Source organism: Grampus griseus (genome assembly GCF_964374135.1).
Source record: "Grampus griseus genome assembly, chromosome: 15".
In the NCBI taxonomy this organism is placed as follows: Eukaryota; Metazoa; Chordata; class Mammalia; order Artiodactyla; family Delphinidae; genus Grampus; species Grampus griseus.
Window position 1 is genome coordinate 88,023,495 of NC_139009.1, and position 19,344 is coordinate 88,042,838.

The 19,344-nt window shown below is 44.6% G+C and overlaps 1 protein-coding gene across 1 annotated transcript in view; it reads left to right on the forward strand.

Moving 5' to 3' along the window:
* Nucleotides 1–19,344, forward strand: part of CCDC138 (coiled-coil domain containing 138) — a gene marked incomplete at its 5' end in the record, with an annotated part of 48,589 nt that overhangs the window by 18,561 nt on the left and 10,684 nt on the right. The window contains 2 exons of the mRNA XM_082672468.1: nt 3,283–3,399; nt 12,530–12,722. Of these exons, the coding sequence (XP_082528594.1) occupies nt 3,283–3,399; nt 12,530–12,722 (310 nt within the window). The remainder of the gene's footprint in view (nt 1–3,282; nt 3,400–12,529; nt 12,723–19,344) is intronic.

Below are 19,344 nucleotides of genomic sequence, written 5' to 3' on the forward strand. Positions count from 1 at the left end.
GGTTGTGAGGACAGGATGCTGAGATGCCTGCTAACGGTTAGGGTTCTTGGGGGGGAGGGTGATGGAAATGTTCTCAAACGGATTCTCACGATGGTTTCACAACTCGCTGAATATACTGAAAATCACTGAGTTGTACCCTTTACATGGGTGACTCGTATGGTGTGTGAATTATATCTCACTAAAACGATTACCGGCAAATTCACCACCGCCGCCCTGAAAGGCAGGAAGGACACCAGGCCCGCACGAGGCGCTCTTGCTCCTGGCGTCCCCTGGGTCCGTAGACCTGGGACACTCCGCCTCCTCCCCCTCCCCTCGCTTCCCTTCCCCAGCTTCATGCTGGTAACCTGGTGAACTTACTGAATATCTCACACTTCTGATTTTCCTGCGTGCTTCCCCATGTTATGTACTTTGTTTGTGACAGAAGCACTTTATACATAGTTCTGTGTACTTTATCTTGTATACCTATGTGTGGTCCCAGTTGAAAGATTTCTCTCTGCAACGGAAGACTTTCCTTCCTCACCAGTTTTAAATACTGTAATTTAAGGGTGGGGGAATTAAGAATACAAAATGTTCCTGTGACTATGACCTTAACAGAGTAGGTGGTTATCAAATTCTGTTCATCCACAAAAGTACTCAATTTCGGATGTCTGTAAGTTTTCAGTTTTGCTTGAAATTTCATTCTAGAAAATAACTAAGACTAGGAGGAAATTAATGAAGAGCTTTCAGGAGAAAATAGCGTCAGGTTTATGCTTTGAAAGGGTCGTGTCTTCTGTGATGCGGCAAGAGGGTCGAAGAGATGCAAGAGTGGGTCTGGAGGACACTTAGGAAACGCAGGTGGTTCGGGGAAGGACAGTGTGGCTGTGAGCTGGAAATGGGCCATCTAGAGAATGTTTAGGGGGGAAGATTGACGAGATTGGTGGTGGATCCCGTATAAAAGGTGGGCTCTCAGGGTTGGCACCCAGGCTCCTGACTTTGCACCGGGATGAACGTTGGTCGCGTTCACTGCAAGTAGGAAATACTACACGAGATCTGGGTTTGAGCTTCCACTGTCGGTAAGGTAGTTTTAGATGAGTTGAGTTGCAGACACTGGAGTGCGTGTGTGTGGGTGTGGGTGTGGGTGTAGGTGTGGCTCCGGGGGCTGGGGGGGGGGCTCTGCGGAGAGGCCCGAGCTGGGCGTGTGGACATGGGGGTTGTGAGTCCGGACTGGCTAGCGCTGAGTCGAGGAACTCCGGTATTTAATGGTCAGGTGAATGAGGACCAGCCAGCAGGAGAGAATGGTAGTGGCCCGAGAAGTAGAGGAGAGCTGGGTGTCGCTGGAGAAGTTGGTGACACAGAAGCCAGGGTGGGGTGTTTCCGGAGGAGTGCGTAGGTCATATATGTCCTTCCAGACTCAGAGGTTTATCTTTATACCTTATTTATCACATCTGGGGTCCAATTACATATGGTTCTATATCCTAGCTTTTATTATTATTTTTTTTCAAACATTCTTTTCTTGCCATGTTTTTTTTACATCTTTATTGGAGTATAATTGCTTCACAATGGTGTGCTAGTTTCTGCTTTATAACAGAGTGACTCAGTTATACATATACATATGTTCCCATATCTCTTCCCTCTTGCATCTCCCTCCCTCCCACCCTCCCTATCCCACCCCTCCAGGCGGTCACAAAGCACCGAGCTGATCTCCCTGTGCTATGCGGCTGCTTCCCACTAGCTATCTGTTTTATGTTTGGTAGTGTATATATGTCCATGCCACTCTCTCACTTTGTCACAGCTTACCCTTCCCCCTCCCCATATCCTCAAGTCTATTCTCTAGTAGGTCTGTGTCTTTATTCCCGTCTTACCCTAGGTTCTTCATGACATTTTTTTCCCCTTAGATTCCATATATATGTGTTAGCCTACGGTATTTGTCTTTCTCTTTCTGACTTACTTCACCCTGTATGACACACTCTAAGTCCATCAACTTCACTACAAATAACTCAATTTAAAAACCCTGCAGAAAGCAGGCATAGAGGGAACTTTCCTCAACATAATAAAGGCCATATATGACAAACCCACAGCCAGCATCGTCCTCCATGGTGAAAAACTGAAACCATTTCCACTAAGATCAGGAACAAGACAAGGTTCCCCACTCTCACCACTATTATTCAACATAGTTTTGGAAGTTTTAGCCACAGCAATCAGAGAAGGAAAAGAAAAAAAAGGAATCCAAATCGGAAAAGAAGAAGTAAAGCTGTCACTGTTTGCAGGTGACATGATACTATACATAGAGAATCCTAAAGATGCCACCAGAAAACTACTAGAGCTAATCAGTGAATTTGGTAAAGTAGCAGGATACAAAATTAATGCACAGAAATCTCTTGCATTCCTATACACTAATGATGAAAAATCTGAAAGAGAAATTAAGGAAACACTCCCATTTACCATTGCAACAAGAAGAATAAAATACCTAGGAATAAACCTACCTAAGGAGACAAAAGACCTGTATTCAGAAAACTATAAGACACTGGTGAAAGAAATTAAAGATGATACCAACAGATGGAGAGATATACCATGTTCTTGGGTTGGAAGAATCAACATTGTGGAATGACTATACTACCCAAAGCCATCTACAGATTCAATGCAATCCCCATCAAACTACCACTGGCATTTTTCACAGAACTAGAATGTATCGCTATGGTCTTAATCTTTCAGCAAAATGACATACTGTTGAAGCAGCGTTCATAAATACCTTTTTTAAAGATTTGCATTATTTTTATAAGTTGACATTAATTAAGATATTTATGAAAGACAGGCATATAAAGAGGAAAGTAAATATCACTTCAGTTACTGAAATCTCACTGTTAATATTTTTTAAAAATATCTTACCTCTTTCAATATAAATTCATACAGACATATTTTATGTAAGTAGAATCTTATTACACTTTTTGTAACCTGCTTTTATAACCCCAGAATATGCCATGGCAATAAATATAGATGCCATTATCATTTTTAATGGTTATATATGCACCATAAGTTTATTTAACCATTTAAGATTCAGGGTGTGTTTTTATAGGTTAGTCTTAAAATCCTAGATGTGCCATTGCTGGGTCAAGGGCGTAGACACGTAATGTTTCAAGTACATATTTCCTTATTGTGTTACGTACGGTTTTAAAGTGAAGATTTTTTGTTAGAGAACTCTTTTTTTTCTTTTGGAAAAAGATAATTTTTGGAAAATTGTGGTAATTGATTTCAGGCATCTAAAAATAGTGTGTGTTTTTGTATTTTCCATCATTTTATCTTTAGCTTTTGCCTGTGATGACAGAGCAGCTACAGTGGATGCCTTTTGTGAATGCCAAGCTTCACGAGCCTTTTGTAAAGTTTATATATTGGTCTCTAAGGCAGCTCGATGCCGGAACACAGGTAACTGGTGAACGGGAGTCTGTCTGCAAGTACAACCCTTTTGCTCTTGATCTTACTCTCGCACAGCTTTCCCCACACGTCCTGTTCTGTTTCGGGACTTTTCCTCGCCTCCGTTGCTTTGTTCACCACTTTCTCTTCTTTCCTCTTTTACTATCCTATTTCTCAATGCTGTAGATCGGATTCAGGGTGTAACATTGCTTTTGAGTTTCAGAATTGTGTAATAAGGAGTTTCACTGCGTTAGGTTATTGTTGAAACCAACTGCCCGCCCCCCGCCTCATTATTTATTTTATAGTTTTTCATATTCTTCTGAAGGTAACAGAAATTGGTTTTTTGTCTTTATGCCAGTAAACACACACTAGCTAAATGGAACAGTGATTATTAGGATAACCTAATCAAAGAGGGAAAATTATTCCAGCATCTTATAAAATGAAAGCTAGGTGTTACCAGCTCACGTAAGGGTTATTTAATCCAAATATGACGTGCATATATAACCAATTGTGCTATGAGTTGTAGTAGGTTTGTAAAATGTTACTTTCCCAGTTAGTATTGATAAATGCTGTTACAGCTTTCATTTGGTTAAAAATGGAGAAAAACAAATTAGTGCTCGGGTAGCTTACTCTTGGTCCTGTGGAGCTCAGGAAGCACACGGCTAAACTAGTAAGTGCAGGACTGGTGGTTAAGTAGTGGGATGGTTGAGGTTTAGGGAAAATGGCTTTCTGAGGATTTCCTAAATATTTTGCCTTCGTGGCGCACATGAGCGAGTACGTGAGCACGTGTGCGCGTGCACACGTGCAAGCACATACACACACATACACACAGTTGACCTTAACTATGTGTCTCACCAAAGTTATAGAAATTAGCTGGTCGGTTAATGTCACTGTTGACTTTGCTGTTCACGTGATGGTTTCTGAGAAAGGTCGGCTGAATGCTTGCTCTCAGCCGCGAAAGGCTAGACTCACAGAATTGAGTGAAACTTTGTTTTATCTTCCTTCCAGAAGAGTCTTCTCATTTTTCTTCAGATAATTTGTACTCTGTTCTTGTCTTCAGATCGCCACTCAGCACCACTCTGTGTGCACTGCCAGCCTGCACCCACTTTCTAGTGAAAAGTAGCATTCTTGCCACTCTCCCATTCGTTTGGTCAACATTTACTGATGGGTTTTTAACATTTCAGTTTTAACAATTGTCTAATTGCAAGTACTTTTTTAAAAATTAAGCTTTTTATTTTGAGATAGTTGTAGATTCACTTGTATTCATAAGAAATAATAGAGCGATCACTTGTTTCCATTTCCGCAAAGGTGACATACTCCAAAACTAGTTGCAGTACCACAACCGTGATACTGACATGGCTATAGTCAAGGTAACAGAAGAGTTTCATCACCATGAAGGTTTCTTATGTTGCTTTTTTAATATATAGACTTTATTTTTTAGAGCGAATTTAGGTTCACAGCGAAATGGAGCACAGAGAGTTTCCGTAAACCCCTGCCCCCACACATGCACAGCCTCCTCACTACCAGCGTCCCACCAGATGGGACCTTTGTCACAGTCGATGGATCTGCACGTGCACGTCATCATCACCCACAGTGTGAGGTTCACATCAGGGTCAGTCTCGGTGTTGTACGTTCTCTGGGTTTTGACAAATGTATCAGGGCATGTAACCGTCATTGTACAGAATAATTTGATACAAAAAATCGTTTGCCCTAAAAATCCTCTGTGTTGTGCCTATTCTTGCCTTCCCCCAACCCCTGACTCCTGGAAACCACCAGTCCATTTACTGTCTGCAGAGTTTTGCCTTTTCCAGAATGTCGTAGAGCTGGAACCATACAGTGTGTACCCTTTTCAGATTGGCTTCTTTCACCTAGTCATATGTGTTTAAGGTTCCTCCCTGTCTTTTCATGGCTTGATAACCCTTTTCTTTTTAGCCCTGAATAATATTCCATTGCCTGGATAGACCACAGTTTATCTGTCCATCATCTACTGACAGATATGTTGGTTGCTTCCAAGTTTTGGCAATTATGAATAAAGTTGCTATCACATCCATGTGCAGGTTTCTGTGTGGATATAAGTTTTCAACTCCTTTGGGTAAATATCAAGGAGCATGATTATTGGATAGTATGGTAAGAATATACTTTTTTTTTTTTTAAGCAACTACAAGCTGTCTTCCAAAGTGGCTGCGCTATTCTGCATTCCCACCAGCAGTGATGAGAGTTCCTGTTGCTTCACATCCTCGCCGGCACTCAGTGTTGTTTGTGTTCTGGGTTTTGGCCCTTCTAATAGTGTGTAGCAGTATCTCACAGTGGTTTTAATTTGCGTCTCCCTGATGACATATGATGTGGAGCATCTTATGTTTGCCTGACGTCTGTATATCTTCTTTGGTGAGGTGTCCAGGTCCTTTGTGCACTTTCTAATTGGGTTGTGTATTCTCTTATTGCTGAGTTTTTAGAGTTCTTTGTATATTTGGATAACAGTCTTGTATCAGATGTGTCTTTTGCACACACTTTTGCATAAGTCCAGCTTATCAGTTATTTTTCACGGATCGTGCCTTTGGTGTTGTATCTAAAAAGTGATCACCGTACCCAAGGTGTTGTTACACCCTCTTGGAGAATTGACCCATTCATCACTATGTGATGCCCCTCCTGTCCCTGGTAACTTTCCCTGCTCTGAAGCCTGTTTTGTCTGAAAGTAAGATTTCAAAGCTCTTCCAGCTTTCTTGTGATTACTGTCAGCATGGTATATCTTTCTTTATCCATTTGTTGAATACTTTTAATCTGTATGTGCCTTTAGATTTAAAGTGGGTTTCTTGTACACAGTGTATAGGGATCTTCTGTTACAGTCTCTTGTATTTGGTGTGTTTTGACTGTTGTTATTTAGAGTGATTATTGATACTGTTCGGTTAATATTTACCCAAGTTGTCAGTTTTCTGTTTGTTGACATTGTTCTTTGTTCTTCTGCTCTTTTCCTTTCTTTTGTGGCTTTAACTGGACATATGATAGTCTACTTTCCATCCTTTTTAGCATGTCAATTGTACTACTTTTTTAACTTTTTTTAGTGGTTGAGTACCTTATTAGAACAAAATATTCCTAATTCTTTCCTTCTGTGTTTCATTGCTGTCATTCATTACCCCTATACATAAGCACACACACGTGTGTATATATGTTATACACACATGCACATATAAACACACATGCATACATAATCGAATACATTGTTGCTATTATTTTCAACAAACTGTTATCTGTTAGACCAATTAAGAATAAGAAAAATAAGTGTTTTTATTTTACCTGCACTTCTTCCTTCCCTAATGCTCTTACTTTATGCACATCCAAGTTTCCCAAGATATATAATTTCCTTCTCTCTAAAGAATTTTTGTTAGTATTTCTTGCAAGACAGGTCTACTGGTAACAAATTCCTTCAGTTTTTGTTGATCTGAGAAAATCTTTATTTCCGCTTCATTTCTGGTGGATAATTTTGCAGTATATAGAATTCTAAGTTGGCGGGGTTTTTTCCCTCAGCAGTTTAAATATTTCCTTCTGCTCTCTTCGTGCTTATGTGGTTTTTGAAGAGAACCTCGATGTAATTCTTATCTTTGCTCTGCTATAGGTGAGCTGTTTTCTCCTCTGGCTTCTATTAGGATTCTTTTCATTAGCTTTTCTTTCCTTTCTTTTTTCCAGCTGCGCGACATGTGGGATCTTACTTCCCCCACCTGGAATTGAATCTGTGCCCCCTGCGGTGGAAGTGCACAGTCTTAACCACTGCATCACCAGGGAAGTCCCTAGCTTTTATTTTCTGTAGTTTATGATACACTTTGGTGTAGTGTTTTGTTTTATTTTTTCTTTTGCTACTTATCCTAGTTGGTGTTCTCTGAGCTTCCTGGTTCTGTGTTTTTGTTTCTGACATTAATTTGAGGGAGATTCTCAAGTCATTATTGCTTCAAGTACTCTGTTTCTTTTTCTCTTTTCCTTCTGGTATTCCCCTTACCTGTATGTCACACTTTTTGTAGTTGTCCCATAATTTTTGTATAGTCTGTTCCATTTTTTCAGTCTTTTTTTTTCTCTTTGCTTTTTTTTTTTTTTGGCAGGGGTGGCTGCGTTGAGTCTTCGTTGCTGCACACGGGCTTTCTCTAGTTGCGGTGAGCAGTGTCTGCTCTTCGTTGCGGTGCATGGGCTTCTCATTGTGGTGGCTTCTCTCGTTGCGGAGCACAGGCTCTGGGCACGTGAGCTTCTGTAGTTGTGGCACACGGGCTCAGTAGTTGTGGCTCGCGGGCTCTAGAGCACAGGCTCAGTAGTTGTGGCACACGGGCTTAGTTGCTCCGCAGCATGTGGGATCTTCCCGGACCAGGGCTCGAACCCGTGTCCCCTGCATTGGCAGGCAGATTCTCAACCACTGCGCCATCAGGGAAGTCCCTCTCTTTGCTTTTTAGTTTCTGAAGTTTCTGTAGAAGGTATCATCAAGCTCAGAGGTTGTTTCTGAAGCCCCGTAGATTCCACTAATGAGCCCAGCAAAGCTCTTCTCCATTCTCAGTGGTTTTCATCTCTAGTGTTCCTTTTGGTTCTTTCTCAGAATTTCATCTCTCTGCCTATTTTATCCGTCTGTTCTTTTGTGTTGTCTCCTTTTTCCATTAGAGCTCTTGGCATGTTAATCATAGTTGTTTCAAATTCCCAGGCTGATTATTCCAGCATTCCTACCGTATTCGGGTCTGATTCTGTTGCTTGCTCTGGCTTTTCAAACTGTGCTTTGCCTTTTGTGTGCCTCGTGTCTTCCTTGCTACCTGGACGTGCTGCACTGTGCCCCGGAGCTGCTGCAGATAGGCCTTCAGTGCTGTGGTGGCAGGTGTGTGGAGGGGAGTGCTCTGGCTGTGTGATCAGGTCTCAGTCTTCCAGGGAGCGCGTGTCCCTGGCCTGTGAACTTCACAGGTGCTTCTCGGGTCTTCTGCCCCTGAGGTGGGGCAGGAGCGTAGAGTTCACTGGAGTTGGGTGTCATTTCCCTTCCCCTAGGCTGATTGGACTCCGATAAAACTCCAGTAGGTTAGGCTCTGGTAAAGTAGTTTTCTTGAGGACAAATCTAACACTGCACAGTGTTACCACTTTTGCTTCAGCTGTCGAACATGCCTCAAGATGAGCAGGGAAGTCTGTCTGCTCACCTGTGTTTGAGCTCACCGTGCTCTTCCTTCCCGATGTCTCAAAGCTCCTTCTTCCGTCTCTCCTGTTTGGAGAGCTTCCCTTAGGCAGTCTGATGACAAACTGTCTTGTCTTTTTTTTTTTTTTTTTTATGTAATTTTTATTTTATGTTGGAGTATAGTTGATTAACAGTGTTGTGTTATTGTCATGTGTACAGCTAGTGATTCAGTTCTACGTATACATGTATCTGTTCCTTTTAAAGTTCTTTTCCCATTTAGGTTATTACAGAAGATTGAGCAGAGTTCCCTATGCTATACAGTAGGTCCTTATTGTTTATCTGTTTTATATGTAGTAGTATGTATATGCTAATCCCAAACTCCCAGTTTATTCCCCCAGCCTTTCCCCTTTGGTAACCATAAGTTTGTTTTCTAAGTCAGTGAGTCTGTTTCTGTTTTGTAAGTAAGTTCATTTGTATCATTTTTTTTTTTAGATTCTACATATAAGCGATATCATATGATATTTGTTCTTCTTTGTCTGACTTACTTCACTTAGTGTGATGATCTCCAGGTCCACCCATGTTGCTACAAATGGCATGATTTCATCCCTTTTTATGGCTGAGCAGTATTCCATTGTATATACATATACCACATTCTTCTGTCAGTGGACACTTAGGTTGTTTCCATGTGCTGGCTATTGTAAATAGTGCTGCAGTGAAGACTGGGGTGCATGTGTCTTTTTGAATTGTGGTTTTCTCGGGATATATGCCCAGTAGTGGGATTGCTGGGTCATATGGTAGCTCTATTTTTAGTTTTTTAAGGAACCTCCATACTGTTCTCCACAGTGGCTGTACCAATTTACATTCCCACCAACAGTGTTAGAGGCTTCCCTTTTCTCCATACCCTCTCCAGCATTTATTGTTTGTAGATTTTTTGAGGATGGTCATTTTGACCGGTGTGACATGATACCTCAATGTAGTTTTGATTTGCATTTCTCTAATAATTAACGATGTTGGGCATCTTTTCGTGTGTCTTTTGACCATCTGTATGTCTTCTTTGGAGAAATGTCTATTCAGATCTTCTGTCCATTTTTTGATTGGGTTGTTTGTTTTTTTGCTCTTGAGTTGCTGAGCTGTCTATATATTTTGGAGGTTAATCCCTTGTGGGTTGCTTCGTTTGCAAATATTTTCTCGCATTCTGAGGGTTGTCTTTTCATCTTGTTTACGGTTTCCGTTGCTGTGCAGAAGCTTTTCCTTCATCTTAGAATGCTCTGATTTCCCCATCATTTCTAAAGCATATTTTCACTGGATTTCAGATTTGGGCATGACAGTTCTCTTCTTGCAGCATTTGAAAAATGTTGTGCCAATTCCTTCTAGTCAGTTTCTGTGGTTTCTGTTAAGAAGTCTGCTGCCATTTGAATTGCTTTCCCGTGTATGTTCATTTCTCTGACACTGCTTTTGGTTTTGTTCCCTTTCTTCAGTTTTCATGAGCTTGGCTGCGCTGTGTCTCGTTGGTCTCTGGGTCTGTCCTCCTTGGGGCTTGCTCAGCTGCCTCAACCTCTGCAAATGGCTTCCAGCCGCCGCCCCTTCAGCTGTTCCTTTGGCCCCGCTTGGCTTTCTGCTCCTTCCAGGGCTCTGATTGTCGTTGCTGTCACAGCTTTTGTGACGGTCCCTCAGCTTCTCGAGTCTCTTCTTTTGTTCCCCTTTCTGCTCAGATTGGGCAGTCTCTGTTCTTGTGTTTCCCACTTCGCTGGCCCTTCCCTCTGCTCTCTGCTCTGCTGCTCAGGCAGCTCACTGAGGGCTTGTCCTGGTCGTTGTGGCTTCAGTTATGAAATTTCTATTTGGTTCTTCTTTACATTTTCTTTGGTTAGACTTTGTTTTTCTTTGATGAGATTTTCTGTTTTTTTCTTCATTTGTTTCAAAAATGTCTGTAATTTCTCATTTCGTCACAGCTCCTCTAGCGTGTTTGTCATGTTGGTGTTGGCAAGTACTGGTTTTCCTTTTTCATTCAGTTTGAGGTCCTTCTGGTGTGATTAGTGATTCTCTGTTGGAAACTGGACATCCCGGCACTGTGTCACGAGACTCCGGATGTTAGTAAACATTTTGTCTCGCCTGGCTGGCGCTGCTCTGCAGACGAGGGGCCTCCTCAGTCAAAGCCCTGGTTCCCCGCCAGCCGGTGTGGCCATGGGAGGCGGTGGGGGTGGGGCTGGGGGCGCCTCACGGCTCCCACGTGGCCTCCGCCGACGCTGCCGTTCCGCCTGGCGGGGGTGGGAGTCCCCGCCTTCCTGACGACCTTGCTGGCTTTGGGGGGCTGGGCCACGGGCTGTTCTGTGGTGTTTGGCTGGAGCGCAGTCTTGTCTGCACGTTTTTTGTCTCGCAGGTCTGCCCTTTGCCGCCCTGTGGCCAGAGATCAGCGCTTGGCGTTAGGGTGGGCATTCTCTATCCTTTGGTGGCCGCTTTTTCGGCTCCAGATCTGGGAAGTCTGAAGCCGTATTGGGTGTTTGGGGCCCCAGCCAGCCTGCTTTCTTCTGTCCGCCTTTCAGTCATCTGGTGTTTGTTTTCTGTACAATGTCCAGGGGGTTTAGTTGTCTTCAGAGCAGGAAGACTGGGGGAGGTAATACCTGCTCAGTCTTGTGGCCAGAAATCTTATTTTCTACTTTAAAAAGTTTGTTAACCTGGGGGGCGGGTCAAAGTTGTTTTTGACATGTTTTTTGCCTTATAGTAGAGAAGGCAACCTGTCCTATAAAATATGGGTGAAGTCCTGGGGCGAGCGACCCCCGTAGGCGGGTCCTGAGCCGCACTGAGCACAGGTGCGTGAGACATCACGTTCTTCAGCAGAGACTTTGGTTTCTCTTCTGTTTCCACTTAGAGGGAAGTAGTATCAACACACGTTTAGGAAAACAAAAAGCTTATTTTTAGACATAAGCAAAATTCCCTTAATCCTGTCTTCCTAATGCATTATTCTGAGTAGGATTTTGAAATATTTTCTTCTATTACCTTTTCACGCTGAGGCTTTAAAGCACAAATGTATTATCTCTTCCTAATGATATCAAAAGCTTATTGATGATATATGTGAATCAGGTGGCACTGCTTGTGCGACTCACCACATCAGTTGGCCTCTGACACTCATAAAATCTCAGTATATCTGCCTCTGATTTTATGTGCAGAAATTCTAGAGCTGATGCTTTTTATCCACATTGCAAGATCAGTGCTTATCTGGGTACAGATGGGTCAGAAATCCTCAGAAGATGGGGGAAGCCGTTACAAAAGTCAGTGATACGGGTTTATAACAAAGGGAATTTTAAGTTATTTCTGAGTGTGGCTTCAGCACTCCCATCTGCAGCAGTTTGAATGCTTTTCCTGTGTTGGCTTCTTACCGTATTTGTGGAAAACCGTCAGAGCCTGTGTTGTTTTAGAGGGAGTTAATATGCCATCATTTCTGTTTTGCTCATTTTCTTGTTTGAGTTGATTCGCCCTGAGAATTGTCCATGATTCTAACCCAGCATTTTTTTCTTCTGAAATGGATAAAATGTATCGCAATCGTGGTGACATTTACCATCTGACTGGGCTGTGAAGCAGCGAGGCGCTAGATGATCGGTGTGAGCGGGCACTGGGGGATGCTGGGCTCTTCGGCAGTGGTGGAGGCGGGCAGCCCAGACCCCACAAGCCTCTCCTTGTTCCTTTGGCTGCTCTGTGCCAGAGCTCTCTCACGATCTGCTCTTAGATGTTTTGAAATGGAATCTTGTCATAGTGCTTCTCCTAATTTAATTCTTTGGAAATTACTGTTTCTCATTTCTTGGTTGTACCCATTTCTCTTAGAGGAATATGTAGTATAAATATTTTTTAGAGTTGATTATAAAATTACTGCTTTCCAGTCTTGCATATTTCCAGCTCCATTTCATCTGTTTTTAGTTAGCAAAAGATTGGCTTATTTTTAGTTCATATATTGGATTGTAGTATTTGAAATACATATTTTCTGAACCTGAGTAAGTGTACTAAGACAGTACATGTTTTTAACAGCATTCGACTATGACGTCAACATTGAGGCGACTGGGTGAAGACATATTCAAAGGAGTAGTGACCAAGGGCCTTCAGGGTAATTCTTTCGAGCATTCTGGGGAGAGTAAACCAAAGACAGCTGCTTTCTTTAAGAGCTCCAGTTTACCACTGAGATTTTTATCAACTCTAATTGTTCTCAAAACAGTCACACAAGGTAAGCTTTCAGATGTGCTTGTGGTATAATCTCTGGTCAGTAACCAGAAGAGAATCCTCCGTAGTGGAGCAGTTCTTACACTATAGTTGAATATATTTTACATTTTCAGAATGAGCTTTTAAGTTGTTTTATACTTGTGACCCACTGTTAGAAACTACTTTAATTGCTGAATTTGAGAAAAATGAGTGGTGGGTTGGCTTTGTTGCCCCTCCCAGAGGCCCTTGTTGATGCTCTTAGATCACGTGCCCATAGCAACCTTTGCTGCCACTGCCCTTGCGTTTCCCGCGTGGTATTGAGATTGCTATTAATAGTTTACTGATTCCCACTAGAGCAGGGCCTGGCGGACTAGAGCCCATGGGCCAAATGTGGCCCACCACCTGTTTTGTCAATAAAGTTTTATTTGAACACAGTTATGTTCATTTGTTTCCTGTTGTCTCTGTTTTTGCCATATAACAACAGAGCTGAGTAGCTGGCAACAGAGACAGCCTGCCCTCCAGAGCCTGTAAAGTTGTTACGTGGCCCTTCACAGAAAAGGTTTCTCAGCCCCCACACCCGTGTGTAAGTTTACCGCCTTGTTGCCCACTGTACACCCTGCACCCAGCCTGGTGCTTGATGTATACGAGGGAACGAGGAAATGAATGCATTAAAAATGTTTCCTTCAGGGACTTCCCTGGTAGTCCAGTGGTTAAGTCCCCGCGCTTCCACTGCAGGGGGCGCAGGTTCGGTCCCTGGTCGGGGAACTAAGGTCCTGCATGCCGCATAGCCAAAAAAAAAAAATGTTTCCATCAAAGTTGGCCGTTTTTAGTACAGTTTTGATATACAGCTATAAGTAGTTATCTTTTTTGGATTATTAAATATGAGAATTTGTGTTAAGGTGAGTGATACCAATGTAGTCAAACAATAAATAGACCATCTTTCTTCCTTCCCTGTTAAATTATATAACTCAGTCTGGTTGGTTGTTTTTTTAAGTGCGCAGTGGTGGTCAATTATTTTGCCTACTTTCTCTGAAGTATATTCTCCTGATTATAAGGAATTTAAGGGAAAAACCAAACTGTGACTCTTATTTTCTTAACAGATAGGGTGGTAACTGCCTGAAAGGTTGTTTGTGAGAAGGGGTATTAGCCAAGCCAGAGTCCACCGCATGTCAGCATACATGATAGCGTCATTTGATACAAAGTGGTATTCATTACCGATGGAGCGAATGGAAAGGAGAAATAAGCAGGAAGGGATTCGGTGCCTCCTGTCCCCCTTCTGTGCAGCACAGTATTGGCCGTGCTGACCACCTGTGGTGACCTTAAACAAGTGGGAATGAACCTTGGAAAGGAATAGAGAAAACTGGTAACTCATGGGTACTCTGTGTAAGTCTGACAGTCAGAGAAACTGGCTGAGAGATCAGTATGCTGTGGTCTGAATGTGTGTCCCCCTCAAAGTTCACCTGAGGAGACCCTAATCCCCAGGGAGGTGGTGTCAGGAGATGGGCCTTTGGGAGGCGCTCAGGTCGTGAGGGTGGTACCCAGATGAACAAGACCCCACAGAGCTCCCTCGGGCCTCCACCACGCGAGGACACAGCAAGAAGACCGTGAAGGGGGAGGAGGGCCCTCGCCAGATGCCAAACCAGCAGCACCTCGACCCCAGACTCCCAGAGCTGCGAGCAGGACCTTCTGTCCTTTCCCAGCCGTCCAGTCTCTGGCATTGTGTTACAGCAGCCCAAGTGGTCTAAGGCCTAATCTGGGTTTCAGAAAACGGGCTCCAGAGGAAATTCACAAAAGTCCGTTGATTTTGACTGCTGTCGTGACTAGAGCGTAACTACCGTGACCATCAGTAACAAGCAGCTGTAATGTGTGAAAAAAAGAGATCTTGTTCATGTAAGCAAAACAAAATAATGTAAAAAATGTGGATATTAATCTAACATGGGATCTGTAAAACCTCATCTGTTGTGAAATATAACAGGACATAAGTAAAGATTTGGTAAATAATGGGTGAATGAACAGGTTGATAAAGATTATCGCCGAAGTTAAAGGGCAGCAATAAAGGACTTTCGTTCTTCTTACCCGGGAAGACCAAGAGTATTATTAGAATCTATAAGACACCCCAGGTGGCTGCATCTAATGGTACCAATTAAAATTCCAGTATGGTTTGTGTAAGCTGAGAGAGTAGTAGAAAAGTTTATTTGAAAGAATATTTGCAGTGAGTGTGCTAATTTAAAGGAAACAAGTGAAATAGCAGCCCTGGGGCGGAGGCTTTGCCTTCGCAGATTGTAAAACAACTGTGATGTGTAATAATAAAAATGAGTAATATTGATATAAAACCTTATAATAGGAAAATAGTCCCGAATTGTCACACAACTGGCACTTCGTGTGCACTTACTGAATTAATGAATTTGATTGCTTCCTGGTCCAAGTCAGTTTTTTAAGAACATGGAATCATAAGCCAGCCCCTGTGGAGCTGGTCCCCTGGTCCCCTGTCAGCCTTCACTTGTCAGGTGCCCCAGAGAGGTCCTGAGGACTGGAAGGGGGCCGTTGGGTCTCAGCCAGAAAGCCGAGGAAGAGCCAGGAGAGCAGGAGGGCACCTAGGAAGCGCCGTTAGGGGCGGTGGTGCAAGTGTGGGGAAAGGGGATTGAGGCACACGCTGTCTTGCCACGCGCTGCAGCAAGTTCCGGGAAAAGTAAAAAAGTAAGCGTAAGAAAAGCTCTTAAATTAAACAGTAGACTTGGTGAGAGGACATCTCCTACTTATAAAATAGAAGTGTCTGTTACAATATCGGTAAATTTAGTAGAGACAATGGAGAATAGATGTGTTGGATGATACACATAATATTAAATGCTTAATAACCCAAAAATATGTGGGTCTGTAAGGTGATTTCCTGTTCCACTGACTGGACAGTGTGGGTAGATTGTTCCTGAGAATCGACGCAGGTAGTGATCGTTGGTGTGGATTTGACACTGTCATGTCAAGCCCTTTGTATGTTGTCTGAACATGGTTATCCCCATTTGAGTGGTTCTTAGGTCACAGAGCCTAGACCTTTGTGCCGGGGCCACACAGCAGTGTTTGACAGCGTGGTTCAGCTCAGCTCTTTCTAAAGCCCACCTCTTGACCCTCCAGTGTGACTCCCCGAGACCATCAGAGGTAGTAATAGCAGACACCTACACAGTGCCTGCTGTCCTGGGCTAAGCGCCGCATACTGGCTGCTCCGACCCTTCCAGCAGGGTGGCGAGGGGGCAGCATTCTCTCACCCCCGTCCTGCAGGTGATACGTGGAGGCTAAGCCTGCGCCCTCCGTCACTGCTGTGCGGCTCTCTGACATTCGCTGTGAGCTGCGACCTCAGACCCGTCACACAAAGCGAAGTGATCGGGGAATGTGCCACCGGAGGGGACATGTACAGCTTTGATCGCGCTGTAGTTTAGGATCACTTTTGAAGTGCATTCTGGTTTCAGGAGCCACCAAGATGTATGCTAACGTTTAATAAGACTTATTGTAAGGAAACAGTTCAAAAGGGAACGAAGTCCCAGGTTGCTGGTGTGCTGTCTGCGCTGGTGGAGAAAGTGGTGGGTTCTCGTGCTGTTGCCGGTCTTTTTCTAGCCACACTCGGTGGTTTCAGGGTTCCTCCCCACAGGAACCTGAGAAGGGACGTGGGGTTGTCATTTTTACAGAAGAACAAACTGTAAGGGAGCCAGATCTTTCTCGAGGACAGAGAAATGTCATGCGTCATCAACAATGATACTGCATAGGTGTGGGAATCAGCGTGAAACATTTTAATACAACTCTCTGTGCATGCACACTTGATCTTTACACTTGATCCGTGTAAAGATACGAGCATTAGAAGAAGTGATAAGAATCTTACGTGATGGGATTACCTGTCTTAGGGACAGCCTTCTCCTGTTGGACTTAATGTGTGCGTCAGGGCTTGTTCTGTAGGCCTGCCCTACCCGCTCTCGGCCCGCGACCTACACAGGTTTGTGTGTTTGTGATTATGCTGTCACCCCTCAGCCTTAGAGGGGTGCGGGGTGTGACTGCCGTGCTCCGGGGCAGGAAGGCTTGGCCTGGGGAGGCGGCAGCATGACCGGCAGGTGAGAGCTCAGCTCTGCAGCCACAGGCTCAGCCCCGTCAGTGATGTGCAGCGTGGGCCCCTCCCGTTTCTGTGTTTGCACCGCGGCGTTCTGGCGTCCAGCAGGCCCCTAAGCAGTACGCTAGCCACTCTCCTTGTGGCCGTCATTGCTGTTTGCTGTTATTAAACCGCTCAGGGTTGGTTTCCCCTGAGACAGAATCGATCTGTTGGATGCCGTTGGGTTTCTGTCGCTGCTCAAATGGACCACGTAAACACTTGGTTCTTTGGGCTCAGCTCCGCTGGGAGGCTGGGCTGGGCTGGGCTCCTCCCCCATGCGGCCCCTCGCCTGCACCTGTCTACACCGCACCAGGGGCTGCTGGGCTGGAGGTCTCTGCCGCCTTCTGCGGTCACAGTCCCAGGTGGGCCCGGCCGCAGAGGTGGAGTCACTGCCGAGACTCGATCCGATCCGACCCTCGAGCCGGCCGTCGCCCACCGATGGCCTCTGATCAGGACTAAAACGTGGTCTTGTTGAACGTCGGGACGTTTCTTAAACACTCAGTAGTACAGCATGTGTATAGAAAGAAACCAGGTTTGGCACAGTTGGTAACTAAACTTTTTTAGAATACTCTTTCAGAGGTTAAATTGGTTTTTAGGAAATCTTCATTATTCGGGAAATTAAAGTAAGGAGGTAACTTTTAATTTCCCCTCGAAAGATTAGACCACTTTAAAAAAATAACCAGGGCTTCCCTGGTGGCGTAGTGATTGGGAGTCCGCCTGCCGATGCAGGGGACACGGGTTCGTGCCCCGGTCTGGGAAGATCCCACATGCCGCGGAGCGGCTGGGCCCGTGAGCCATGGCCACTGAGCCTGCGCGTCCGGAGCCTGTGCTCCGCAACGGGAGAGGCCACAACAGTGAGAGGCCCGCGTACCGAAAAAAATAAAAATAAAATAACCAAACACCATCTTTGTATCCCCTCCAAATTAATAAAGGACTACTTTTTAAGTTTGCAAACCTGCTGTATCGTGCAGCCTTCGGCCTGTTTAATCTGAGGCAATGCCGAGTGAGAAGGGAGAGGACTTGGCGTCAGATGCAGCAGGGCAGCACGCATAGTGGTGCTTGTACCCGGGAGCGGCCGTCAGCGCTCTCCCGCCTCAGCACGGCAGCTCCGGAGAGCAGCTGCAGCTCTGCCGACCTACATACACGGTCGCTTTGCAGTGCTCTGTGAAGCTCGGAAGTTAAGTGCAGTAGTGTGCCTTGGGCCAGATGCTACCAGAAGTAAAGATGAAGTGTGTTATAAATAGACACAGAGGCGCAGACCTTAAGTTCTAAAAATTCTTTCACGTGTTTTAATTTCACACAGGTTATTCCCAGCTTCTCAATTTTCTTTCTTAATAAATTTATTTATTTATTTTTGGCTGTGTTGGGTCTTCGTTGCTGCGCACAGGCTTTCTCTAGCTGCGGTGAGCGGGGGCCACTTTCGTTGCGGTGCGGTGGCTTCTCTTGTTGCGGAGCACAGGCTCTAGGTGCGTGGGCTTCAGTAGTTGTGGCATGCGGGCTCAGTAGTTGTGGCTCACGGGCTCTAGGGCGCAGGCTCAGTAGTTGTGGCGCACAGGCTTAGCTGCTCTACGGCATGTGGGATCTTCCTGGCCCAGGGCTCGAACCCGTGTCCCCTGCATTGGCAGGCGAATTCCTAACCACTGCGCCATCAGGGAAGTCCCAGCAGCTTCTCATTCTTAGTAATTAGGGCTCTAATTATTTCTTTAGTTTGCGTAGCATGGACAGCAAAGAAGAGACAAAACCTGAGGCCAGAGGACAGGAATTTAGTGGTGATCCTGTCATATTTTCAGTGTGTTTCACAACACTTCTGAGCCTTCTTTAAACAGAACTTTTCAGCAGAAAAATTAACTCACTAGTGCGTGAACAGCATGAACAGTTTCTGTTGCTTCGAATAGTGTGTTGAAAGAGTTTTAGAAAACTGGAATGTTCTTGCACATTTGAAAGCACGGTGTAAACCGTTGTAGCCGTTGAAGTATCTTAACTCATCTGCGTTGATCCCGGTCACATCAGTGCTTCCCAGTCACCCATGGAACATCTTGGAGAACGTTCCAGGGCTCCTGACCGCAGGTGCCGTCCCTGCGTCGGCTGTGGTCGGATCTCCAGCCATTTGTCACGGTGGAGGCATCGCAGGAGACTCCGGGCGGGTCAGTCTCCTGAGGCTCTTTGAGGGGCTCCTGTTTGGTCTGGATCAGAGGGCAGAAACCCTGGTTTAAAACCCACTGAGCACGTTTGTATGAACTTGCATTTTGAAACAGGTGACCGTGTGGCAGCAGTAGCAAGAAAATGTAATCTCAGGAGCGTTGTCAAGATCACGGTGCTAATGCTGTTGAGATCTGTGGACGCACGCGGTAGTTACAGTCAGATACGGGGACCAACATTCCTTGTGGTGTTTCCTATTAAGCATCCATCGTTTTCTTTCTTGATGTAAAGAAGGAACGGTGTTTATTGTGACTTAAGCGTTACAGTAGGGAAATTCTGAACGACTTCTGCCCTGTCATAATGTAATGTCCCTCCCCGTTGG